A 27,254-nucleotide genomic window follows, 5' to 3' on the forward strand; every position below is an offset into this window, starting at 1 on the left:
GTCAAGAGCACCCACAGCACCCGGGTTAATCAAGCCGGAGCTTTTCCTCCTGCACAACTCCTCGTTCCACCGGTTTTGGGTTTATCGGGGTGGGCAGGAGGTCCCGGGACAAACGGCCCCGGCCTGGTCTTCACTCAGGCTGTGCTGGGGCTCGATAAGTGCAGAGACATTGCAGCCCGGGCAGGGTCACTCTGGTCTCACTGTACAAACCAGCCCTGCCCACCCCCTGGTTGTGGCCATGGGGGTAACAAGGATCCTAGGCAGGAACACGGAAGGTCCCAGATGCCCCCAGCAGCTTTTGGGGCTCTGCCCAGTGTCGGTCAGGGATGAGGGCCTGTCCCGGAGCCCCCTCAGTGAGTGCAGAGAAAGCAGAAAACAGACCAAGCACTTGTTGTGCAGTTCATTTAATTTATACAGTGACTGTCAGCAACTGTCAAGCATTTCATCCAGACAGCGGGACACACCAGGTCTTGTGTCAGTGCTCCACCTGCAGCTCCGCTTTGATTTCACCCTTCAGTCTGCAAACAGGTCTGTAAACACACCCCAGTGAGCACCCAGGGGCTGCCCAGGTGCAGCATGAAGGTCCCTGTGCCCTGCACACGTTGCAGCATGCAGTGCACATGTACCTTTCTCACCTAATTTTAGGCAGCCCAGTACCTTGAGGCATATCCTCCTCACTTCCAGGTTAATGATTCTCATTTTTGTTCTAATCTGTTCATATACAAATATTCAGCTCCACTGTGAGAATTAAACACGATGGTTGCACACAGCACTAACACCCCACTGCTGCTACAGCTACATCGAGTTGAGGAGGGCAAGGAATTACTGACAGCTCAGGCAGGAGAGAAAGCAACAGACACTGCAGGGACACACCACCGAGACCTCCCTGGGCACCTCTGCTCCCCCTTAAAGTGCTCCTCAGACCTGGAGTGCACAGGACAGCGTAAGCCACTGGTCCCTCCACCTGTGCAAAAGCTGCCTCCGCCAATGCCAAGTCCATACAGGCACTACCCAACGTGCCTCAAGGGCTTTGCAACCTTTGGCTTTAAACCAGAAACCCCAGAAGTTCCACTGCCAGTGGCAGTACCTGCGGTGAGAGATGACAGTCAACACCACAGCTCGTCCCTCCCCATCCAGCCCCAGGCCACAGCCAGGCCTGAGCCCCCTCCCCACCACAGCCTCCAGCAACATGAGGGGGAGCAGCCCTCGCTCTTCTGGAGCTGAGGTTCTTAGGTCTTTTCTCCATGTACTGGTTTGCCCCCTCAGCACAGCTACATTTCTCTTCTGCCCTGATCAGCTGCCAGGGAATGCACAACACAGGGAGCACACAACTGCACACCAAACAGACACATCATGCACTTGGTATCTTCGAGAGTAAACATAAGGAACAAAAAAGTTTCTGTGATCCAGTGTCACCCGTTACCCCAGAACATCAAAGCTCGTGGCTTTGGGATGCCATGGTAACGCTCAAGAGTGCTGCAATAAGTTACTGTCACTATGGGGGGGGTTACACACGACTCAGACATACAAGGAGGGGAGGGTCAGTCACACACATGGTGTTGGGGGGGTCAGTCATACACACACACACACACACACACACACACACACACACATGGTGTTTAACACTGCTGGAGTGTGGGGGGGGGGCTCAGTCATCAAACCTCCCCTCACGGATGGTGTCAAAGGAGAAAGGGAGAAACTTGAACCCAGTACCAGTGTAGAACTTGTTCTGGAACTCGATCCTGCAAGAGAGGGAAGAGCAATCGCTCATTAAAAAGGCAGCTCTCAACAAGAGCAGTTAGCAAGAACTCTGTTAAAAGTATGATTACTGGCTATAAAAAATAAAGCTTTAAAGAGAAAAAGAGGTGTTATAATATATTGTACCTTTTGGGATGAACCTCCCATCTGTGTGCGATGTTTCAGTGTGGGGCAGAGAACTGTCCACGGACTTAAATCCCACTCTCAGGGGCAACAAAAGGGCAAGAGAACCAAGAAGCCCACCCTGATTGTGGTGTCCCAGGAAGCACACAGCATTTTCTACACCAGCTCATTGCTAAAGTTCCCTTTCCTGTGTGAGCACAAGCCTCGGCCGCGTGACGCTGAGCTCAGACTCCCCCACCAGCCGCTGCTGTTTATTCCCCGTGGCACATTTGGTTCATCCCCCCCACAGGCACTTGTGCTGGGATGTGCCTGCTGGCTCCAGCCGAGCGTTAGCAAAGCCCCATTTGCTGCTGCTGCCCCTAATGAACTCGGGTAAAAAAAAAAAGAATTATTCTAGAGAACTGCCCAATGGTCAGCGACAGCCAAATAGGGTCAGGGAAACTAATCCCCTGATTCCCAGTAAAAACAAGCCTGGGCTTCACAGACACTTTACGTTGCATGATCTGCTGGAAAACAAAGTCTCTGCAGGCAGTAAGTGACAGTAAACTGGGGAGCATTTAACACAGCTGAGGAGAAGGATTTTTATGCAGCAAAAAAAAGACAAACTTGAATTATTTTTCCCCATGGCAAACTCCAGAGCTGCTGGCTTTAGCTGGCAGAAAGTGATTTCCCCACAGAGCCCAGGAGACAAATGCTCAGAAAAAAACCAGCTTTATCTTGTATCTGCTGCTGCCTCCCAGGCCAAGGGATCCCCAGGATGAGCAGGATTTTCCGTGTGGGAGGAAGGGCTCCTCGCCAACCTGCTCCAGTTTTTCAGGAACCCTGATAATCTCCATAAATATCCTGTGACTAAATAACTGTTCTGTAAGCAAAGGGAAATGAGAGGCAGAGGGTTGGGTATCTGAGTCACCCAAACCCACTGTAACTGAAATTTTAACCCTGATGATTCACAGTTCCAGCTGGCCCTGACATCCAAACACTCCCTTTGGACACTGTTACAACTGGAGGCCCGATGATGGAGGAGAGGCTGCTCTTAGGTTAGAGAACCAGTGAGAAAAGCGTATTTAACCAAATAATCACAGCATAAACAGTCAGTGGGGTTTTCTGCAGTTGTCTCCAGGAATGTCCAGAACCCAGCACAAGGCACTACTGTTCCCAGGCTCTGACTGTCACATGTCCCAGTCTGTTGCTAAACTCTCTGTGTGTCTCCCATCGGTGACCAAGGTCTGCAGAGGATTTAGAGACAGTGAGCACTGTCAGCAAACAGATCAGGAGCTCTCTGGCAGCAGTGCTACAGCAAACCCACTCTGCAGCTTTTTGCATTAATCATTAGTGTCCGTGTTTGTCGGACTGTAGTTCTGTGGATTTTCCAACTGCACAGAGTCAGGGTACCCACACTGGAAAACCAGGTAGCTGCAAGTCCTATGAGCAGGAGCAGCTGCACAGGCAGCTGTGGAACAAGAACCCCGACTGTCACTTGGTACAACTGCAAATTCCCACTTGGTGTTTGTGTTCCTAAAGGCAGGTGCCAGAGCCTGGGGTCAGGTGTTACCCAGGCACCCCTTGAGAGGGGTGACCTCCAGCACACCCGACAGTCAGAACCCACTGAGGTGTCTGTGCAGAGACTGTTGCAATTACTCCTTCCCAAAAAAGCACTGTGGGAGATTCCATCCTGCCAGACAGGAGGCTGCACTGCCCCTCAGAGCAGCAGCTCCTGCAGCCACGCTGCAGGCAAGCACTGGCTTGTGACTCTTACAGAGGAAAATCAAATCCTGGCAGGTGAGTGGAGAGCTGGACTCTACCACTCCCACTCGCTGGATTGAGAGCAGGATGCACCTCCAACACGCCCACACCTCTAGGGAAGCAGCACTCTGAATACAGTTTTAAACTTCTCCTTTTGGGCACAGTCTGTGTTGGCTCACATGAGAAGAGCTGACTAGCTTAAAAGGGGGGAAGCTGCTTTAATCTGAACATTCACGTCAAACTGCATCACTGAAAAGCAAATGGAAAGGCAAACTATTTCAGGAGAGCTACAGTAAAAGGAGCTGACAGCACGACAGCTCAGACCGGTGCCGACCTGCAGTGGAGCCCCGATGCACACCCAGCACTCTGGGTGCTGACTCCACTCCAGAATGCCCTGAAAAACCCAGCCTGCTCAAAGAATGCACACTCAAAAAGCACAGAGTAAACCTCCCTCATTTGGGACTGCCAGGCACAGCACATGGAACAACCTGGCACTCCCTCACCAGTAAAACACATGCTCAATTCCTCCTCCTTTCCAGGACGGCTGAGCCACCCACACCTCGAATTCCTGATAGGTGACTCTTCTCCCACAGCCAGAAAATCCCATCTGCTCTTCCCAGGACAGCTGTATTTGACCCTCACTCCCCCTTCCTCCTCCTAAAAAGGGAACACCTGCCATTGGAACACCCTGTTTTTGCTTCAGGAGCAAAAAGGAATGTGAACAGTGTGTTCTTTGGAACAACTGAAGGTGCCTCCCTGTGATAAGCAACACAGCAAACACAAAATCATTTCAGCAGATCATTTGCAGTCTGAAATAGAGCCTTAAACTTGGTGTTTGGGCTCTGAGCCTGAACAGACTTTCTCTCAGAGCGTGTACATGATAGGCTTGCAAGTCTGAAAAACACATTTAGGGAAAACAGGACTTTGATAAACACTGCAGTTCTGCAGCCAGGCCGTGCCCTGCACTGGTCTGCCGGGCTGGAGTGATTCGTGTGCCCACTGCTGCTGCACCTGGGTTTCCCTGTTTGCCATTTCACTGACTTATGTCTTCTCTTGACACATTTACAGATGATTTTTTAATGTCCCTTTAGGAACAGCCTGGCAATGGGAGCAGCCACCTCCTGCCTGAACCACGACCTCCAGCTCACACCTGTTCCAGGTATCTGTGAGCCGTATCCATAGGTGCAGATTGTGGTTATTAACACAAGACAGGTATCTCCCCAAAAACATGCTGTCTGCTCTGAGCCCATCCCTGTGGGTGCCAAAGGAGCCAAGCAGCCTGCCCAGAGCAGCTGCTCAGAGCTGTTCCCCAGCTGCTGCTCAGAAACAGCCGTGCAGCTCCACAGCCCAGAGAGGCCAGACCCTGGAAATCCTCTAACCCACAAGGAATTGCAGAGCAAACCCACCACATCTGGAGTTACAGCACTGCTGCTCTCTGCTCCCCTTGGACTGCTCTCAGTGCCTGGCAGGGTCTGCAGGGCTCCTGCTGTTGCTGCTGCAATGGCCCCGCGGTGACAGCAGGGAGAGGGTGAGGGCCCTCCGTCCAGCCAGAGAGGAGCTCTCGAGTGACTGCTAGGGAGGGTTCAGGCTGGATGCCAGGAAAAACAGAGGCACCATCCAGCAGCCATTTCCAGCAGTGCCCCCCCTGCTCCCTCGGCACAAGATGGCTTCGCCCCGGGATGAGCTCAGCTCACTCGGCTACGGAGACACAGGTGGGCCAGGACCCCCCCAGCTGCCAGTGGAGAGGGCAAAAGGCCAAAGTTTTCCTTCCACACAAGCAGGGGAAAAGTCCAAAAAGGCTGATTTTCTTTCCTCTTTTTTTTTACAGAACTACTTTCAGAGAGTGCTCCCAAACTTTTCTTCCCATTTAAGCAAGACAAAATATTCCTTGTGATCTGCATGGGACTTCCCTTTGCACTTCTGATCCCCCAGGAAATCAGCAGCCTGAGGAGGTGGCAGCTGCCTGAACCCCACAGAGGCACAGACTCTCCTACGCTTCAGGCTGAGCAAACCCCACTCCCAGTTGCTCATTTGATCCCACCAGTCCACTAACCAGGCAATCTGAAGTGGAACAATAAGTGCTCTTAAACATGGATTAGAGAAAGCTCTTGAACACTTTCCACACTTGGGAGCAGAGGAATTCCTTCTGCTTTGCTGGCTGCATACACAGGAGCTCAGTGATCATGGGAAAGGAGCTGCAAAAGCATCTGCAAAAAGCAAGACCAGCAAAAACTCGCTGCCATCCCACAGCACCCTGAGGGCAGAGGGCAAAGCCACTCCTGTCCAAGGCAAGGTCTTATGATGATGAATAAGAGCATGAGAAGGAAATTGCAGTCAGTGGCTATTGCACATGAAAGACAATAAACACAGGAACCAGGGAAAAGACAAAAAGACAGAACGAGAAAGTCCTGCTGAAAGCCACAAGCACACTCATCTGCCCAGATCTGCCCAGAGCCTCCCTACCCCCTGGTCCCAAAGCTTTGGTCTTAAAGCCTTAGCCTTTTAGTGCTTATTTTTAAGGAGAGCTCAGTTACTCTCCACAATTTCTAAGCAACGATCAGGAGACAGGTGCTGCTCTACCAACAGGATTGAAATCAGACTCTTTTAAAGACTTTCTGCCTTCTAGAATATGGCCTTTCTGCACAGTCCAGGTGACATCTATTTTCTTGCTATGAAGAGCTCCCCAAGTTTCTGGACGTCCCAGTAACTCACCAGTGCAAACGCAGAGCGTGGAGGAAGGCTGAGAGCCCCTCCATGACCAGCAGAATGGCCACTGTCAGGGTGGCAAAAGCAGCAAAGATGAAGAAGAGGCCAAGGCCTCCCCCCAGGCTCCTCACGCTGAGGCCAATGTGGATCACCATGGTCCAGAGCACCTCCGAGAGCTCTGCCAGGAGAAAGGGGAGGAGAGGGCTTGTGTCAGTGGGAACTAAAGTCAACCAAACTAAAGTCAACCAAAAACTCAAGTCAACCAAACTTCCACTACAATGAGGTGGGAAACTGAAAAGGGGTCAGAGCTTTTACAGCAGAATGTGTCAGGACATTGCCTCCAGCTGTCACACAGAGTGCTTGCTCAGCAGCTCTTTGCTTGTTCCGTGTCTTTAGCTCCCTCCCTCCCGTTCAGCAGAGCTGTGGGAGCAGACCCTGTGTGCAGCTCACTGCTCCCAGCTCACACACACACAGCACTGTCCCGTGCCAGCTGAGCCCCGAGAGGCCCCTCGTGTCCCTGCCTCCCCCTGTGTGGGGGGAGCAGGCACAGGGACCCCCAGCTCAGCCCCGGGAGGGACACTCACGTGCGTGGGCCAGGCTGAGGGCCCAGAGCCGCAGGTAGGACGCGGTGTTGGAGATGCAGCCCAGGCAGTACTCGATGGTGTGGATGGCCTGGTACACCACGGTGTCACCGAAGTCGAACTGCAAAGGGAACACAGGGTGAGGGGAGCCGGGAGCCCGGCACGGGCCAGCCAGGCAGGGACACGGGCAGGGGACCTGCTGCTATCGCCAGGGACACCATGTGTGACGCTGCACACTGACACTGTCTGCTCCTGGCTCAGCACATCAGTTTTATAAATGCAAAAATGGATCTTGTCTCGCCAGGTTTTGCAGAACGACAAACGCTGCGACTTGAATATTGTTTTCACATTCTAGCGTGTGAAAGTCAGATATTCCAAATCCATCCACGGGCTCAGCCAGGAAAAGACTGTTCAGCAGAAGATGGCGTTGGTGTGCATTCCCCAGTACCTCAGAGGTGCCTCTACAGGAAGGAGACAGTGCTCCAAGCTGTACAGTGTGTGCCTTTGCTAAAGGAGCAACAGGGGCATTTTGCAAGATATGAACTCCCCTTTTTGAAAGCAAAAATAATGCATGAAGCTATCCTGAAAAAGTCACATCTGTGCACCATTCACTGGCAAAGTCTCTGTGTCTTGGTAATTTTCTGCAATAATAAAAGAACTTACAAGGAAGTCTACCATGTAGTGCAGTTTCTTATTCTGCAGCTTGGGAAAGCATTCCCTGCATTTTGGATTTAATCCATGCTCCAGAAACTGCTCAGATTTAAGTGAACACGATGTTTTAAATACATCCAGTGACTAACGCTCTAGGCATGAACACAAAGCTATTTATATTCTTATTTCTCCCCCAGTATATCCAAGGCAATAAATATTTCAAACAATTCAGTTAAATTAGCTGTCAAAAGCCTAATTCTTTCTGCACAGAACGTGACCTGTGAAGTTCTTCAGTCCCAGCTCCCGCACACACGAGCCGGGCGGCAGCTCCGGGAATGTGGGAAATGTGAAATGTTTAAACAATGACTGTTCACAGCCCAAGTGCAACTGCCTGAGAGAACGACCACTGTGCCAGGAGTGGGAGCACTGAGATTGCTGTGGCACAGTCCTTGTGGGTTTACCCATTTTCCCCAGGTTCAGGGAGATATCAGGTACACCAGCACGCTGCCCCATGCCCCCCATTCCACATGGGCCTGTGCACAGCAGAGCCCTGAGCAAACCACTGTCAGCACAATTTCCAGCAGCAGTGCCCTGGTCAAGCTGCTCTGATTTCCATGGTATTTGCAATTTTTGTAATAAAACTGGTTACCTGATAGTGCTGAAACCTACACTCAATCCTGCATGAGTACTGCTAAACCCATTTTTTAAATAATTGCTACAAGTGCTTATGGAAGAGCAGTTTCTCAGAATGGAGCTTCTCTTTTACACAAAGCCTCTGCCCAGTTCAGCTGTTGAACTACATGAAACTGGACTGGTTGTGCTGTATTTGCTCACTGAGTCAACCAGTGTCATCCTTAACCTGGCAGATAGTTTGGGGAAAAAAGCTCTTTAAACAGTTTACTGCAGCACAGAATTACCAAAGACACAACATAAGGCAACCGAGACTTCTCCAGAGGCTCAAAAAGTGAAAACTTTTCATTTTCAGACCTCCAGCTGAGCAGCTTCCCAGGTAACTGGGAATGACCTGCAGACAGGGGATCAGACAGACAAGCTGTACAGATAAAGTAATTAAAAGTCTGTTAATGTATGCATGTATGAATTAAAAATGGCCTGTAACATGTATACAGGAAGATCTTTTTGAAAACAAGATGCTGTGACATAACATGTTCAATTCAGCACGTTTTACATCAATGGGAAATGGCCCAGGTACACATGAAGGCAAAGCTGCTGTGCTCTTACCACCTCGTCCTCTGTAGGCTTGAAAACATAAATTTACATTTAGTTCAGTGTCTCGATCACATTAATCATGAACACATTCAGCAATTCCCTCCTAAACACGCCACGGAAAGCAGTAACACATCCCATGCACTACAGAGGCAGGATCTGCTGCAGTCGTTCAGAGGCATCAGAAAACTCCCAAACTACGTGAGATGACTGCTTTTCTCCTCTCCCAGAGGAAAGGGAAGTAATTAATATTACCCCCAGCAGTCAAAATGAATATATAAACATGATTTCAGCGCTTCAGAAATACAGCCCCTGGATTTCCAAGGGCGTGGGAGAAACAGGTAACACGTACCACCTGGGAGTGCTGTGCACCACTGAGATGGTGGCTCCTTGTCATGGGGACAAACAGAGCCACATCTCCCATGATATGCAAATTATGCTGCTTTTTCTGGAGTCCCAGGAGTGACTAAGAGACAGTCAGTGAGAAAACTGCTATGAAAACACTTCACTGGGAATGTTGCTGTTTGAACAGCCTGGAAATGAGTAACTTCAGTCCCAGCGAGCTCATCCTGCTGCCGAGTGCAGTGCCCTGAGAGCGAGGATGCTCAGGTGCTTACCTCTTCCCCCTCCTCAGAATGGGTAGATAACTGGTCATGTTGAATGATCTCAGCATCCTCCTCCGTTGGGCCATTGCCCACCCGGATCCCACCAAAGTTGTGCGTGCCCTGACACATGCAGAAAAGAAAGAGCAAAGTGTTGTTTGGGTTTTAGTGCAAAACTGCAGGTTTCTCATGACTTCATGTGCAGCAGCAGCTCACAGAGGAAAACAAAATATTAAATATTAAGGCCCAGGTTAAGGCAGGTATTTCCCAGCTCGGATGGGAAAGGTGCTGATTCCTGCTGGGGCTGGGGAAAAAAAAAAAAAGTCTGTCTGAATGAATCTTTGGCACATTTCTACTGTGTTACTGCGACCCTGAGGAAAATAAAGGCAAATCTCTCAGAGATCATTTGCTGGCTCTGATATGCAACAGCCCATGTCCTCCCCAGCATGGCTGGCCAAGCACTGACACACCACTGCTGGGTCCTGGAGCAGGTCACAGAGCAGAACACGCTGACACAAACACACACACACTCGCTCCCACCAGCCCCAGGCACACCAACATCACACAGGAAACCAGACCTTCCCTGCTTGGAAACTACCTTGTGCAAGCAGCTTTTTTTACAGACATTTGTTCTGACATTCAGCATCTGACCCTCAGCTGCACCTCCAGGACTCAAAGGGAAAAGAACGACCCGCAGACTGAGCTGAAACGTTGGAACCAGGAGCAGTTCCCACCTGACCCCTGTGAGTCTGACCCCCAGAGAAGGAAACTCCAACACCACAAATAGAAACAAACCCTGTGTCTAGCTTCAGCACTGTCCTGGGTCACCTGTGACATGGGATGTGACCAAGCTGACCCACCACACCCAGACTGCAGAAGTTCAGGGATGCCCATGCAGACCAAAGAGGCTGAGGGTCCTGTGACCTGACACTTGCACAGACCTGCAGAACAGCTGCTCAGAGTTCTTTTACCTCATTTGTTCTTATAAGCCTGCTTTCATTTTAGGCTGAACTATAAATTTGTCCAAAATGCCAGATGCGAATTAAAGATTTTGTCAGGTTTCTAAAAACAAATTTGGTAGGTGTTTATACTGTGAATAGAAATAAATTAAAAGAAACCCCCACATTTACAACTAAGACAATGCTTTTATTAGGATTTTCAGCATCTCTGAAACACCAGAAGTCATTGATGACTCGTCAATATTCTATTTATGTATTTCCAGCCTGTGTGAATTTGCACTTCTGCAGCTTTTCCCTCGCACCTGACTCGTATCCATTCCCTGTAAACCATCCAACCTAAACACGGCTCCAACAACTCCAATTATTTACTTGATCCTTCTAAGCACACCTCACGCAAGACCTCCCCTTGCAGTTCCCTGATGGAGATGCACTCCATACGCCGGATGGATCATGCACAAAAGATCCATTTTCATGCCTGGCATTTCCGTGAGGAAACTAAAATGTCACAAGAGAAACAGCTAAACCGTCCCTTCCGGCACCTCTGGCACATGGAGAGCCTGATGTGCTTCACACAGTCAGTGAGATTCACACTTTCTAGTCAGCCAGGCAGCATTCACAACTAAAACCAAGCTGAAATAGGCAGCACTGGGGACCAAGTTCTGGGGGCTGCCACAATCCTCACCAGAAAGCTCTGGCAGGAAAGGGTCATCTCTAGGCTTAGACAGATAAGTCGAATCAACTGCCACTGAGAGGCTTGTTTGTACACAACCATTTCATAACAGTTTCAGGTCAAAGTGTGTACAAGGCAGAGGTGTCACAAATCCAGTGATTACTGACAGAGAGTTGCTGGAGGCCATCACATCACCGTGTGTTTGGGAACATGTAATGCAAACAGAAACGCTGCCCTGAGAAGAATCCTAATCTATCTTAAACAAATATGCAAGAAAAGGAAAAAAAGGGGAACTTAACCTGGGGGGATGTGGTAGCAGGAATTCCTGTGCTGCTCTGCATGTTGGATTCAAGCAGCACTCCTGCAAGGAAGTGTTTCTGTGCACGCACAACTATCATCCTCCAGCCTGGGTGTTCATCCAGAATGTATCAATTTGGCTGAACTTTGCTCTTTCCAAGAGAAAGTGTTTTTCACCCTAAAGGTGCACTTGTCATTCCCTTACGATACTCAGATACATTCCATGCTCCCTTGATAATCAGACAGAAAGCCAACTCCCATCTGTAATGCATCAGGCGAGTTTGAAGAGCACTCACTGTTGCAGCCGCTGCTGCCTCGAGCGCCTGCGCGTTCGTGCTGCCCTGGGCCTCCTCGGGCTGCCCTTCCTGGGGGTGGATGGAAGAAGAGAGAGGGAGGAGGAAGAAAACAAAAAGAGAAAGGGAGACGAATGGAGGGGACATGGGAGGATGAAAGATGGTCAGAGAAGGGAGAGGGAGTGTCCGTAACTGAACTGATCTTTGACTCGCTGCACGTCCTCACAGCTCAGCACGACATGCAGGGAGAACTCACACGAGCGCCACACTCCTGCATCTCACACACAGGTACTTCACAGTGCAGCTGGAAACCTACGGAGCACACCGGCAGACCACCTCTCACGTGACTGTGGAAGTTTGTTTTTCCTTTTAATTGTTGTCGTTTACCATCCAAACTGCTTTAACAAAGATAGCTGAGAAGTCTGCGAACCAAGCCCATCTCTGTTTCTCATCAATGGGAAACTGCCAGCCTAGCCCAGGCACAGAAGTGCATCCAGCAGCCAATGAGATTGTTCCTAAACCAGCTGCTGAAGCCCAAGCCAGAGACACTGTTCTGATCACTACCAACATAAAGGGGTTTTAAAGGCAGGTTTGATGCTGGATCCAGATCTGGGAAGCAGGCAGGCAACACTCTGTCTCCACTAACACCTACCTCCCTGTATGCCCAGGAATATGCAAAAACACTTTCCAAGTCTCAATGCAGTGTGAACCCATGTATCCAAGCTCGAGATGGAAAACACAGCTTTTAAACCAAAATTAGTTTTCATGTGGAAAATATAAGGGGGAGTCACCCACCAAGTGTTTTCTCCTTAAATACTGCTGGCGAAGGACCAGGGGTTTGGCTACCAGCATCCACGGCACACACAGCAATGCCACGACCACGAGGAAGCACTGGAGCCCCTTCTGCAAAAGAAACAAGTCTCAGGTGATTCAATGGCAGCCACTGCTCAAACACACACAGAACCCAGCAAGCACGGCTGAATTCCCAGCATGTGGACGCTGCACTACGTCTCTCTTCTGGGAACAGCAAGACGAGCTGTACTTAAGGCCTGCAGCTGCCCCCACTGACTGAATACAGCATTCAATGCTGAGACTGGGTTAGATTAGGGAAAAATCCAAAAGGTCCTGCAGTGAATGAGAATTTGACAGATGTCTGATAGTGCTAGAAGGAAACGGTGTTTGTGTCTGAGCTAAGCTGAGGCACATTGCAGAGACTGGGCAATACTCCTAATTGCATTCCACTATTAATCAGGATCCAAATGTTCTGGAGCCACAGCTGACATGCTCAGACTGATCTAAATTCCTGGTATAGGGATTATTCCTTCCTTCTTCAACTTCACGTATTATCAGCCTTCAGAAACCCTCTGTCACAGAGGAAAAATGTTTCACACTTCATTTCACAATTATCAGGAGGTCAATGAAATGCTCCAATATCACAAAGCATCTCTGATCCTGTTTTAGCAAGAGCACGCACCTGCCCACTATAAAGCATCTTATTACTGGTATCCTCATAGGAGAACAGAAACATGTTGATAAAGTGTATTAAGAGGCTCGGTGCTTCCTTCGATGTGTGAGCATCATAGGCTGTCCACTTGTAAAAGATGAGAATAACAAGGTATCCAAAGAGGGAGGACATGAAAATCATTTCTGGGATAAATCCAAGGTATATGTTCAGTGGCTTCTTAAAATAGCTACAGGGAAAAAAAAAAAAAAAAAGAGTTTAATATTACATTTTGTTAGAATTAGGGCAAAAGCTTTTACTGAGAGCATGAAGAGTGTCTTTGGAACGACAATGCAGGGACTCAGCAGCTCAACAACAGCTGGGCCAGAGCACAGGAACTGCCTCACACACACACAGTTCCACACACAGCCAGAAACAACTGCACTGCACCTTCCACCAGGAGGTGAGGGCTGACAGGCTCCAGCATCTTAAACCAACACACACGACACCCAAAGACGTTCCCCTCACCACGAGAAAAACAGAGCAAAGCACTTACATGTGGTTGAGGAGACTCAACGCGACACCAAAGAGCATCTGGAAAATGCCAAGAATCACAGACATCTTCATCTTAAAGGAATTGAGGAAGGCCAGCTTATTGCTGGCAATATTCCAGATCTGTGAAAAACAACACCCAGTCAGGCAAACATTGGGGAAAGGAAAACAGGAGAAGAAAAATGCTCCCTTTAAGCTAAACAGTATGAACCAGCCAGGAAATGTCAGGCTGAAAGAGCAGGTTTTTAAAGCTGTGTTTGTCCCACAGATATCTTTTGGGGAAATGAGCAGACAAGGTTTTCTGCTGGGAAAAGTCTCACGGTGACTGAGCCCACCATTGAGCAGGAATCAAACCTGTTTTGATGGGAGCTCATAGCTGCAGGAAAGAGGTGGCTGTAGAGGAAGGATGAGCTCTTACCGGGTCAATGCCAAAGGGGTAGGGCCCACCAAACACTCCCTGGATAGCAGGATCCAGCTGCAGCAGGGGGGTGGTCTCCAGCAAGGCATCTCTGTTTGGGAATAACATTACACAAACATTAACACAAGCAATGCCATCCTCTTTGTGTAAAAACCAACAACGCTCTTCCCTTGTGAGAGCAAGGACTAGCTCAAATTGAGAGAACTTTAAGGTTCCTATGTGGTCCTAGAGATTTTCCCAAATCAATAAAAAACCTGTTTCTCCACCTTTTACTCAGTATCACTAAGAAGACAGGTGCAGGGGACAGGAATCTTGCAATGCCTATGAGGAGGAAGGTGAGAAACTGCATCTTTACAAATTTGCTGGGGAAAAAAACACCTGTTTTGAAACTTGATATATATCGTCCCATTCACAGCCCTCTTCCAATTCTATGTGAGACTGAGTTCAGAAGTTTTTGTTTTCCTGAAGTGGGAGGACAGTGGGGAAGGACAAGTCACTTGCTTCTCACTGTCTGTCTTTATGTAGTTTCCAAGGGTTTACTCACGACCAGTTGCCTTTAGTGAACATTGGCCGGACGCTCCACGAGGAACCGAACATGTTGAGGGACTTGGAGAAGCAGTCGTTGTAGATGAGGCCTGTGTATGTGGAGAACAGCCCCATCAGCAGGATGATGTACCGACCACTGAACACCATGTTGAACATCTAATGTAAAAACACAAAAGGAACAAAGAAGGTCCATGAGAACAGAGAAGGTCCCTCCTAAAGACAAACCAGGGAACTCAGTCTGTTGTAGGACAAACATCAGCTGTATGGACTGAGAGCCCAAAGTCTCTATTTCCCCTTGGCAGGGATTAAAGGGAGCAAGAGGGAGCATGGCAGCACAGAATCTGATAACCAGGATAAACGGGTGGTGTGGCTGTCCACAGGGAACCTGGGATTAGCTGGAGAGGATAAACTGCACTGCACAGCCTGATGCAACCCCCAGCTGGCAGCGTGAGTTTGCAACCAGGCAGCACAGACCCTGTCAGCCTCCTCCATGCTCTGCCTGTGTATCTCAACTCTGGCTCAGCTCCTGTCAGCCCTGAGCAAGCAAATCCCACCCTGAGCAAATAGGAAGAATTGAAGAGATAGGATATATACATACAGAAATTGGGGTGATTTGTTTACACCAGCTTATCTACTACTTGATAATTTTCTGCAGACAACAAAAAGGAATAATTTCCTATAAATATCTGAAAGAAAAAGCAAAGCAACTCAATACTATTATGAAACTACACTACTCAAGTCCGTGCTCCTCAGGCTTCCCAGCCTATTCATGTGTTTCACAAATTCCAAAGGAGGAATAATGCACATTGTCAACTCCAGGGGAAATGGATGGGAGTAAACCAAGCAGCAACTCTTTGTTTGAAATGCAAATCTCAGCATGATCTGCCACTTCACCTCATTGTCACTCTTCTGGGACAGAATCCGGCTTTCCCTCACCACCATCCAGACAGCAATCAGAGTCATCAGGATTCCGTGGCCAAAATCCCCAAACATCACAGCAAACAGGAATGGGAAGGTGATGATGGTATAGGGTGCTGTAAGGGAAGAGAGATGACAGTCCCAGGGCACTGTGTGTGAGTCAGCCCAGATTCACCATGGTACCAATTCAGGCAATTTAGCAATAAAATTCCACAGCTTCCCCTCTGCTTCTGAAAGCTGTTGAGTATTAGAAATGCCCACGCAGGTCAGACAATACAGAGAAACATCATTACTAAAAAATTGAGGTGGATGTCTTGGACTGCTCCAAGTCCGAATTTACCTGGATTTATTTCCCGATATGTCCCGATGCCGTAAGCATCAACAATGTTCTGAAAGCCAGAAGTAAACTTATTTGTTTTGTTGTAGGTGGGTGGGGTCTGGTTAGTTTGCATCCTGTTTAAAATAGATGGGACGGTGGATCCGCTGTGCTCCTGTTTGGAAAAAACCAAAGGGAAGATCAGTAAACCCACCCTTGGAGCACCGGAGGACAGTCTGACATGGCTCTCCTGCTGGCATTTGGAAAACTGCAAGCTTGCATGCTTGCAGTGTGCTTGCACAATGAGACACTGGAGCAGCTGAGGAAGGCTGCCAGGATTCCACTGCTCTCCACTTTGTGTGGCAGGAGGAGAACCACTTGGAGTAAGGGTGAACGTTCTCTGCGTACGACAGACAAGAAAACTCATGAAAGAGTTCGCTTGTTTTTTTAAAACAGCAAGTGAAAGGACTTCAAGACACTCAACTCTCTTGTCTATCTGAGCAGAGGGTGAGCTTGCCAACATCCTGGAGAGCTCCTGTATCCAGACATCAAGACTATAGAGCACAGCCACGATAACTAAATGGACCAAAGGACTCACACACTGGAAAGTCCTCACCAGTCCAGCATTCTCCTGAACTTAAACCTTTACACAACATATTTGTTACATTTATGTATAAATCATGATTCCTGCATGTTAAATAAACTGTCCTCTGGGAGGGCTGATTCCAAGAGCCCAAGGGGATGGTTTTCAGAGGCTCACAATTTGGAAAAACCAATGAATCCATGCAGTGCTGCCACAGCTGACGGGCACAGCAGCTACTCACAGTGCCCCTCCTGAGAGCAAACTGGATGGAATCGAGGTCAGCAACAGGACACCAGACTTCAGCAATCAAGCACTTCTGTGTCACGTCGATGTTGCACAGGTTCAGGGTGTGGTAAATCGCCTTCATCTTCCGCACTTTGATGAACCAGACACGGATGTTTTTAGCAGCTGCCTGCAAAACCCTCTGGCGATGATCCTCTGTTTGGTTCAGCACCTTTCAGAGATGCAGGAAAAAGGTGAGGCCAGGTGCACAAACTAGACAAGCCTTACCCACAGAGGATGAACCACGAGCCCGCTCCCCTACCCCACGCACAGGCTGCCCCATGTTAATTAGTTCTGCTAAAGGGCCTAAACACTTTTTCCAGGGATGCTTTCTGATTACTTTCCTCCTCCAGCCCCAAGGTCAGTGGTTGTTTCAAACAATGAACTATGCCAAGGTCACAGGGAAAAATTATACCTCCACCCAGGTTAAAAGAGCAGAGAAGAGCTCTGCAAGTGAGGGGTTTGCTGTTTTGCAAAAACACACAAATTACCCTGAAAAACTTGTTTACTGAAGGGAAAAGGAGAAAGTGCTTCCTACTGAGGCTGTTTTCCAACTGGAACATATCGAACTCAGGCCAAGTCAGATTTCCAGAGTGGAAAGTCTTAGACTGCAGGGAAAGTGAGGACACAGAGCACATGCAGCTTTGAATCCTCCCAGTTACATTGGTTCTGAGTTCTTGTCTACTTTCAAATTGCTGAACAGCCGTGCTACACAACTCCCACCTTGAGACAGTTTCTGTATCAAATAAGTAGGCCAAATTCAACTCTTTTTCCTTTTAATTTCTAACATAGTCTTAATTTTTGCCTCAAATCCCTTAAATCCTTCTGCATTATTACATACTGCCTTTCTTCCTTGAAGCAAGCACCAGGTATTTCAGAACTGGCACCCAGGAGATCTGGGTGCTGGTTACTTTTTACCAACACTCAGGCTGCTGCACAAGAGATTAGTTGTAAAGCAGAAGCTCTTCAGGACAGCACAACATGAAAATATGAAGACAGGCAGAAAAAAGAAGAGCTAAGTTAATGTTAGCATTGTTATCTCAGCTTGGAAAAACGTTTAAATGTTTTCAAAGTACTTGCAGATGAAACAGACAATTACACAACATGCTCTCAGAGCCTTAGCACACAGGATCTCCTCACACACACATGTTCCTCTTTGCTCCCTGGTATGGAGTTCCCTGTACTCACTACTATACCATGAACTGCTCAGCCCTACAGAAAGATCAAACCACCCCCTTCCAAACCCTGACACAGAAACAACTGAGCAGTCTCCAAACATCTCTCTTGCACTGCTGAGCTGCTGCTCTCAAGCCACCTGGAGCTGAAAACAAGGTCATGTAATAGGGCCAAAATTCCTCCTGTTTTAATAGGATGCAGAGAAGTTTTCAACTATATCACTAAATAAAAGAAGAAAGAAAGGGCATTGACCCCAGTTATTTTACCATCTGAAGATCATCAATTCTGGTATTGACACCAGAAGCCATTTCCTTTCGCTCCTGGGGTGTTTCTGGGCATGGATAAAGGGAGGCCCGGAACCTGGAAGACAGGGAAGCACTTCAGTGACAGAGATGGAAATAAGATCAATTGGTCAGGGCTGAGCCTCAGCTCAGAAATAAAGCCAGAAGCACCTTAAGAGAAGTTTCTGATCAGCAGAGACTGCCAAGCAGAGCTCCAGGCTCTAAATCACTGGAGTGCATAAGTTTGCTTTAGGTCAAAACAGAAGCTGTGCTAAAGAAAACGGAAGTGAGAGAGAATCCTCTGTTCCCTGTGCTCCCAGTGTCTCAGGGCACTGTCACGAGGCTGGCCAGCCAGTGCAGGGGAATGCTGTCTAGCAGCAGCTGCTGCAAGAAGCATTCACTGTTGTCTCCCCTGTGAGAACATCCCATTGATATCCCACCAGGTCTGTCCCAGAGTTCAATACTCCCTTCATTTTGGCATTCCCTAGCACAGCAGTTGTATACTTTTGAGCATTACAGACTGTGGAGTGGCAAGTTTGACTGTAAAATATGTTTTACAGTTACTTATGGCACATTTCATTTGCTGTCAAAATATGTGCTCCTGCAGCCACCGTGAAATAAGGAGTTGAGAAATATCAAGTCATGTCAATGTTAAAATAATTGAGAGCTGCCCAGCTGTCACTTTCATACCCTTCACAGATCTTCTTGACTCTGTTCTTCAGCTGGTCACCTTGGAAGAAGATGATAAACACAGACTTGTGCACATAATCCCCCTAGAACAGAGGAAAGAATTGTAGAAATTAGCATGACAGCTAATTGCCAGAGCTCTCCTTTTCCTTCCACTGAGTCTGTACATCAGAGCTCAGATGTGCACAGTGGGTCAAGAATGTACCTGGGTAACACTGAAACAGCCACAAGGAGAGCGATTTTCTCAGCCTCAGTACAGAATACCTGCATTGTATTTGTGTTTACTGAAGCAAAATGTCCCGGATTATCCATTATCGATTCTATGCAATACAATAAAAGGGAAAACCTGGGAAGATCTCCAAAAATAATGGAGATGCAATGAAATATTTATCTGCACTTAGCGCAGTCAGCTCATCTACAGAATCAAGCCAAAAGCTACAGAGTGAATGAAGATAAGATGAAGGGGAGTTTAACCACTCCCTTCCCAGGGAGGCCGGCAGCACATTCCTTGCACAGCTGTGTCCGTGGGGGCAGCCAGGGCCCCTTTCCTGCATTTGTTGACAAGTTATTGTTCTACCTTACTTAGGAAATTTTAACATAATGTTTCAGGAATAATTACATTAGGTGTAACCTCAATTTAAGGAAGTTCTGCACAATAAGAATAAAATCTCTCCGAGCAGACAGATGATTCCACAGGTCAGCCACCAGTGGTTGGAGGGACAAGGGAACACATCAGTCTTTTGTGAGAAAGAGAGGTGTTACTGAACTTCACCTCCTGGGTCTGTGTTCCAGGGCAGCTCCCATGCAGACCCCACACAACCTTTATTGGGTAAGAGCAAGGGTTCCCCAAGTCTGGGAAGTGCCCACTGGTTTGAGTGCAGAGGACACTGGATGTAAACCAGGCCCAATCACAATGTTTACTTTTCTATCTTTACTAAATTTATAGATATAAATTTTATAATTATATAATACATAATTATAATTTTATATCATTTACTAAATTATTTCTATTTTTACTAAAGCAAACAGTTCTCAGGCAGATGTTTAAATTATCGAGTAGCAAATTAAGAAAAAAGGAAAAGTCCAAGTTCAGAGTAAATGAGCTTCAGATGGGACATACTGCCTGTGTCCCAAAGAGCCTCTTCCAAGGAGGATCACCAGTCATACAGAACTGTGTACATACAGGAGCTGCACTTGTAGTTTGGGTCAGAGAAGTCATTAGGACCTGCTGCAGTCCATGTTTTGAGTTGTTTTCTCATTTTCAACAGCATTGCCCATCCAGCCTGCTATTTTTGTTTCACTAAAAAGGGAAAACATTTGTCGCTGAAGCTCAGAGGCTGCAGTAGGTGCCGGGAAGGGACGTGACCCAAACGTTTGCTGCAGGGAGCTCAGAGGGACACAGGCTTCCATCTACAGACCCACAGCTGTTACACATCAGAGGCTTCTGCTGCTGCCCCCGACAGTCCCTGTTACCGTGACGGGATCCTCCAGCGGGTTCTCGATCTCGGCCTGGCGCAGGAACACGTTCCCGCGGCACACGCGCCACAACATGCGCTCGAACGTGGGGATGCGCTCGCGGTTGATCACGCCAGCCACGAACCTGCCAGGGGACAGCACAGACCTGAGGGGCTGCACCCAGACCACCCCAGAGCCTCACACCCCACGGTAACTGGGGGGGTCAGCATCGCATTTGAGAGCTACAAAAAGCTCGTTTTAACATTGGTTCTTTAAGCAAAACGGAAGGTCCTCTAAAAATACGGAGGTAACACACAACAAACCGACTGCACAGGCAGTGGTTCTTTTTGTAAAAATAAACCACTGCTTATAGAAGAAACAAATGCATTTAGATATACAGTTTCTAGGCTCCATTTCCCAGGGGTTCTGGTACATCGGCTGCAAGGGTTAGAGCAGCCACGGCTGCCAGTGATTGTGCCCTGGGCTCATGCTTCAGACCTCACCAGCCCAAACACCCACATCCAGACAAAGAATTACACACACACACAAGGAAGCCTGGAAGCAGCTGATAAAGAGGATATAGAACTATGCACTTATTTCAGAGCATTATGTGCTCGTGGTAGTTACAGCTTCCAACAAAGCTGTGAGAGTTCAGGAGGTCTCAAAAACAACCAGACAGATTTACAAACTGGGATAATTCACTGGTGCAGAGAAACATGTGAAGCACAATCACGAACTGGGAAGTTAATGTAGGCAGGACAAGAGCAGAGAGCAACAGCTGGTTTTAGATCAGTTTTCATCTGCTTGGGGTGGAAAGTTCTACAGCTGTGATCAAATCATTGCTGATTCCACAGGCTCATAATCCCCAATCCAACAACCCCAATGCCAGGTCATAGCCCAAACTGCCATTACCCAAGTCGGAGTGGGGCACCTCTTCCCATCTCACTCGGCTCCAGCAGTGAAGAGGATTCTTCCAACAGGTCTGGATCCGCCATCTGCTGATGATGCAATTCAGCCTGAATTCACAAATCAATTAATATCTAATGAAACCAGTTAGTGGCATGCAGGGAATGAGGAGCCAGGAGACAGTTGGGGGAGACAAAGAAAGAAAAGAAGGAAGAAAAGAAAGAACAAACATAAGACCGCAAAAAGAGGAACGAGATGACAGAAAAGACAGCAAGAATTACACATGGAAGGAGAAAAACAAGAGGAAAAGTGAAATGGCTCAGCAGGGCTTCCATACAAGAAAGGTTTGAGGATTGTTGCAACAAAGGGGTTGGGGGATATATAAGTCTGAAGAAAGGCAGAATTAAAAAAAAAATTTCAAGTTTTAAGTACAAGTGATGTTCCCAAGAACCATTTTTAATGGCACAAACCAGAGAAACACACTTGACTTTCATATTTCCCCAGATATTAAATTAATTTATCCTTATTCACCATGTCTCACAACCAGACACACCAGATGGGTTGCTTAGGGCAGGCTGGTGATGAGGCTCTTGGACAGCCAGGCATTAAAACAGGACAGTTTTACACTGTCCCTCATTGCAACTCATTTGCATGCTAAAATTCTTAGGAATACAGCTTGTAAGTGTCAGCAATTCAGGTCAAGGATGCTCAAATCACATCACTCGTAATGCACCGTCTTCACACTTGTTCAACCCCGCCTCACACTTAGTTTTACCTCTGCAGCTTATATAATGAAATGCCAAAAATTACAGTTCCTGAGCACGACCAGAGGGCCCAAGTCTACCCTCTGTGGTACACAGGAGGTCTTCCTCATAGAGCCACCAAGGGAAGTTGCTGAAACACAGTGGAAGACCCAAGGCCACGCCAGATGCTCACACACAGTGCAGCCTTGCAAAAGTGCAGTGGCTCAGCCCCAGCTTCTCTATTTGGGCCACAGTTGCATCAGAGTTTTAGTGAAAACGTCTCCAACGCTTTACTTGTTTGGTAAATAAAAGTGTTTGTCATATACAAGAGTTTTTGCAAGGCTGACACCCAGTGCAGCTCGATTGCTTGTACAAACACTAGCTGCAGCTTACCCACGTCACACAAGGGAGGGAGCCCTTCATTCAGATTGGAAAGGCAACACGAGGAACTCCTGGTCCTTTCAACTTTAAGGCAACTTGTTGCAACATCAAAAACTGAATGAAAATTTTGCTTCATAGAGGACACAACCAAAATAAGAAAGTTTGGTACCCCAAAAAGAAACACACAGACCAAACATCCTGGTGATTGTTTGACATCTCAATTTCAGGACACTGAAGAACAGTAAGTTACAATTTTAAGAGGCTTGTATTGTATTTACAGTCATCAAGACACTGTCTGATATTTTTCTTGTGAAGTGTACCACGTTTTAGCAGATGAAACATGAAAAAGGAAGGACAGCACACATGACAACTTTGGATCTGCCCCACCTGAGAGAATTTGTCATAAATTTTTAACATTACCTTGGTCCCTTTGGGCTATGTGTCCTTTATTCAGGACAAGTCCTGCTTAGAGGGGATGGAATTACACAACAAAACAGTTTAGAATAAATGTAGGTTAGACCAGTTTTACTAAAATATTGAGACTATGTGCAAATGGAAGAACTATCCAGCTCCAACGCGGGAAAACAGGGTTCTGGGAAATTTACTTTGAATATGAGTTTTTGCCAGCACCAAATAAAATGTCAGAGTTATTGTGGAGTGCTTTTACTACATCAGGTCATTCAGGATTGGAACTCCCCTACATTTCCATGCCAGTAATCAAGAAGCAGAGCTTTCCCTATTGAACATTTTTAAATTGCTTATTGTTCCCCTGATCAGTACCCAGATCAGCACCCTGAATCTCAAAAGTGGTTCATTTTCCCCATTTCTTGATTCCAGTCCTGTCCTGTAACAGCTCTGGATGCCCAACACAACCCAATACAATTCAAGCCCCTTCCAGGTCACAAAGAGAACAAAAATCAGTGTTCACAAGAACTTAAAAGGATTCATGTCACCATCTAACAATTAACCCAGAGCCAGACAGAAGTGACAGATGCAAAGCAGATAGAGAAAAGCAGATGGCAGAAGAGTTAGAGGGAGGAGGAGGGGACTGCATGCCATTAACCGTTACTTTTCCAGTCTTCTTTTACGCTCACACTCAAGGAAAAGCTCTCAGAGAAATCTCTCCAGCTCATACTGTTCTTCATAAGCAAAGACAAGAAGACTGAGAAAAGGAGCATAATCATCAACATGGTGTGTTGGAACAAGAAATGGCTTCTTGGGCTGGAATGGTCACAGGAAGAACAGGGGAACATTTTGCCACCCACCCTCCCCCCGTGCTCAAACTCCGGAGAGGGAACACCAAGCATGAAGGAATTTGGAGAGCCAGCCATTTCTTGTGCAACTCATTACTATGAATAACACAATCTTAATTACCACTCATTGAAGTCTTCAAGTGTTGAAGGTGCTGAGCAATGGCAGTCTGGGGAAAGGGAGCATTGGCCACTCTGGGATGGTGAGCAGAAGCACCAGGCACACGCCCTGGGCTACTCAGGGCTCTCACTTGCCTGTTTGCTGAGCACAGTGTGAACTGAGACAGGTTTAAACTGTCCACACTTATGTTCTACTGAACATCACCCATGAGCTGTTCAGCTTGCTTTTACATAGAGCAGCACATGTTATTTGGTATATTTTATTACTAGAGAAAACCTTATCAAAGAGGAGCAGAACATATCTAAGCTCTCTGTGGCCGCTTCATGTAAGGCTGCCATGAGCTCCCTTCCATGGGTGACCTGACATGGACTGTTTAGAAAATTGATTTTCATCTTTAAACTTAGTATGATCAACCTGCACTTGAAGAAAAGCAGTGGGCAGCTCTCACCAGAGAGGACAGTAATTAACAAGGTCAGGTTGGATGGGGCTTAGAGCAACCTGGTCTAGTGGAAGGTGTCCCTGCCCATGGCAAGGGGTGGAAGGGGAGGAGCTCTAAGGTTCCTCCCAATCCAAACTAGTTTGGGATTCATTCTTGATATAAAAGTGCTCAGCACCAGCTGTACCTGATTTTACTTAATACTCAGAGCAGGCGGTAGCACCTTAACACAGCAAAGTAATAGATTATCAGGGTAATACAAGTGTCCCTTGGACAAACAGGAAGTGAACATTCAACACTCGAAGACGACTTTTTTTTGTACTGAAATCAACCCCACAACCCATCAACCCTCACATCAGCAGCAGTATCTGTGTCAGCAGTGACTACGACTGGTGGTGGCACAGGACCAACCTCGGTGCCTGAACAGGCAGCATCTTGTGCCAAAACACCAAGAAACAAACTGTTAGATCAACAGCCTGAAGCGTGCAGGAGCCCAGCTCCGCTCGACAACAGCCCTCGTAAACACCAGGAGCCACTTCTGTCAAGAACTCTTTGATCAAATCCTGGAATCAGAGGAAAAAGGACAACTATTCGGCAAAAATGTGTCCTGAAAAACACCCAGGAGCTCTCTGGGAAGACTGCCTAGACGAGGAAGGGTTGTGTCTTCTCCCAAGCAGGATTTATGTCGGTGCCATGAATGACATTGGAGAAGCTCCTCTCAGATCCAGTGAAAGCTGCCAGTTCCTGGCCCAGCTGATAATTAACAAAATGTCAAAGACTTTATATGGCAGCTTTGCTCCGGAACTGACCTCTGAAACCTTCAGGGTTTGATCAAAGGCTCAATCAATTAATTAATCTATTACTTCAGAGGACTTTATATTATGACCCTGATTGGTCTCCACATAACAGTTCAAAGGCTGAAGACAAAGTCAGCTTGATTGTAACTCCTCTGCATGTGCACCAAAGAGACTCCAACCCACTTGGGACAGTATGCCCTGTAGCAACAAATTTCAGGGCTGTTGATGTGCTTTAAAAAATGCTCATGTCTTAACTATTTTACACAATTTTTAAACAAATCATTGCTTAACTAGAACAAACCCAAACCAGCATTGTAGGAGGTAAATCATGGGTAGCTGTGTGTTCTGCATGAAAAATGGAAAACAATTTGAGAAGCTTTCTTAAACAAAGCATAAAATGATGCTGCTACCCAAAACAGCAACTGAAATATATCTGAGAATAAAAATGGTAATTTCTAGAAGAAGAACCAGCTCCCCAAGTGTTAACCCCCCCCGGTATTCTGACCTCATCAAAAAACTGCTGAGTTTTACGCAGTATAAATTTTAATTCTGTCAGCTCCAAGAAGTTTTTCTTCAGAGCCTCCTGGTTGGTGTTGATTTCTTTAAGCTCGTTTTCAATTTTCTCAAAGTTTGCCTGCAAGACGTGAAAAAGAGAAGGAAAAGGGGTTTAAAGCAATTTGATAAATAAGTGCTGTTCAGTCTAGCACTGAACACGGAAGCAGATGAGATACTTCACATCCCCACCTAATTTCTATGGAATTACAGGTGTGTCTCCACAGTGCTGTGGCACAGATCCAGATTTGCCACATTCTTTTCAGGCAACTGCAGACTTCTCACACTCAGCCAGTCCTTTATGGACTGGATTGATGCAGTTTCTTCAAATCATTAAACCCTAATAAACTTTATGACCCACCACCATAAATCATGTAGTTCCAGCAGGTTTTGGCTCATTTTGACAGTGAAATTCCTATTAAGTGCTTTCACTTCTGCTTGGATAAACACAGAAGCAGCACAATGTTGTGAGTCACACCCAGCCCATGTGAGGTGGCAGAGCCACATCCAGGGCCAGCTGGGGACTGAGCCAATGCCCCTCTGCTGCTGAGCTCTGCAGGCATCGACCCATAAGGAGACAATTTTCCCTGTTTCCATTCTGAGTGAAACACTAGTTGAGTCTTAACACATCATTACCTCCAGGTCAATCATGTCACGTGGAAAAGGCACCTCTGGGTTTTCGCCAGTGTCCATGATAGGAATATTAGCTTTTTTAATCTCCTTCTCCACAAACCCTGGGGAGACAGCATTGACAGTGTTAACCACAGACAGTCCAGTGTCACCCCACCTGCACCTGGCCCCATCAGCAGCTGAGAGTCCTTTCTCCTCCTATTCCAAGACTGTCTGACTTGGTCAGAGTTACCTTTCCAGGAGGTGAATCCTGTGCCCTCACCCCTCTCTGCTCTGTTCCTAACGCTGCTCTGCAGCTTCTGCACGCCTTGATTGGCTTATCAGCAAAACCTGCAGACTCAGAGCCCCATCAGCCCCGGGGGGAACGTACGGAGCTTGCGGTCCATCTCCTCACACCTCCGGACCTCATTGACGAATTTTCGGTGGAACACGTTCACATCGGGGTTCAGCTGCGGGGAGAGACGCGGGGTCAGCGCCCCTCCCGCCGCCCGGGGGTGTTCTGCGCTGCGGACACGGGGGCGGGGGCGGGTGGGGCTCCCGATCCCGCGGGGCTCCCGGGGGGTCCCGATCCCCCCCGTCCGCCCGGGTCCGCGGGGACACTCACGTCGCGGAACTGGACTTTGCCCAGCTCGCCCAGCTCGCTGACACAGCAGTACGCGGCCTCGGACTGCAGGAACAGCTGGGCCAGGGTCATCTCCTCGCTGCGGAACAGCTCCCCCATGGCGGCACCGCTCCCGCCGCGGCCTCTGCGGACAACGGCCGTGAGAACCGGGCCGGGGGCAGCGACCGGGGCCTCCCCGCCGACCCGTCACGGCCCGGCGGTCTCCAAACCGTCCCTTCCCGTCCCGTTCCCCGTTCCCGCTCCCCGTTCCCGGTACCCGCCGCCGCCGCCGCTCCCGCTGCCCCGCGCCGGGACCCGCCCGTGACGTCACCGCCTGCGCGCCGCGGCGTCACGCGCACGTCTCCTGGCGACGGCTCGCGGGAGGACCCGCCCCGGAAGTGACGAAGAGAGGGGGTGGGAGGGGGCGGGTTCTGGCTACAACAGCGGTGACGTCAGTATCTTAGTATGTGACGTCATCTCTGCTATAGTGACGCCGCGTGTATATCGGTGACGCCACGGGGAGCACGCACAAGGCCGCGGCCTGGCCTCTCCTGTCTCCCTCCGCGAGGCCCCGG

General features: G+C 48.1%; 1 protein-coding gene across 8 annotated transcripts; it reads right to left on the reverse strand.

The window, feature by feature from the left end:
• Positions 1 to 388: 388 nt before the first annotated feature.
• Positions 389 to 27,051, reverse strand: ATP6V0A1 (ATPase H+ transporting V0 subunit a1). 8 transcript variants are annotated; one of them, XM_039380342.1, is made up of 23 exons: positions 26,957 to 27,050; positions 26,683 to 26,824; positions 26,449 to 26,527; positions 26,085 to 26,182; positions 25,402 to 25,530; positions 21,175 to 21,278; positions 20,281 to 20,407; positions 18,811 to 18,893; positions 18,106 to 18,199; positions 16,623 to 16,835; positions 15,823 to 15,973; positions 15,459 to 15,598; positions 14,563 to 14,720; positions 14,019 to 14,109; positions 13,605 to 13,723; positions 13,082 to 13,298; positions 12,403 to 12,510; positions 11,611 to 11,679; positions 9,404 to 9,511; positions 8,802 to 8,819; positions 6,915 to 7,032; positions 6,337 to 6,508; positions 389 to 1,742 (listed from the first exon to the last, which is right to left on the reverse strand). In XM_039380342.1, the coding sequence occupies exons 2-23, from the start codon at positions 26,797 to 26,799 to the stop codon at positions 1,649 to 1,651; spliced, it is 2,607 nt and encodes an 868-aa protein (XP_039236276.1). In that variant the 5' UTR covers positions 26,800 to 26,824; positions 26,957 to 27,050; the 3' UTR covers positions 389 to 1,648. The 8 variants fall into 8 exon arrangements, with proteins under 8 accessions (XP_039236276.1, XP_039236277.1, XP_039236282.1 ...); XM_039380344.1 differs by having other exon boundaries at positions 1,649 to 1,742; positions 21,175 to 21,257; XM_039380343.1 differs by lacking the exon at positions 8,802 to 8,819 and having other exon boundaries at positions 26,957 to 27,051.
• Positions 27,052 to 27,254: the final 203 nt, after the last annotated feature.

This window comes from Pipra filicauda, unplaced genomic scaffold (genome assembly GCF_003945595.2).
Source record: "Pipra filicauda isolate LSUMZ 115617 unplaced genomic scaffold, ASM394559v2 scaffold193_size2426894_pilon, whole genome shotgun sequence".
Taxonomy (NCBI): Eukaryota; Metazoa; Chordata; class Aves; order Passeriformes; family Pipridae; genus Pipra; species Pipra filicauda.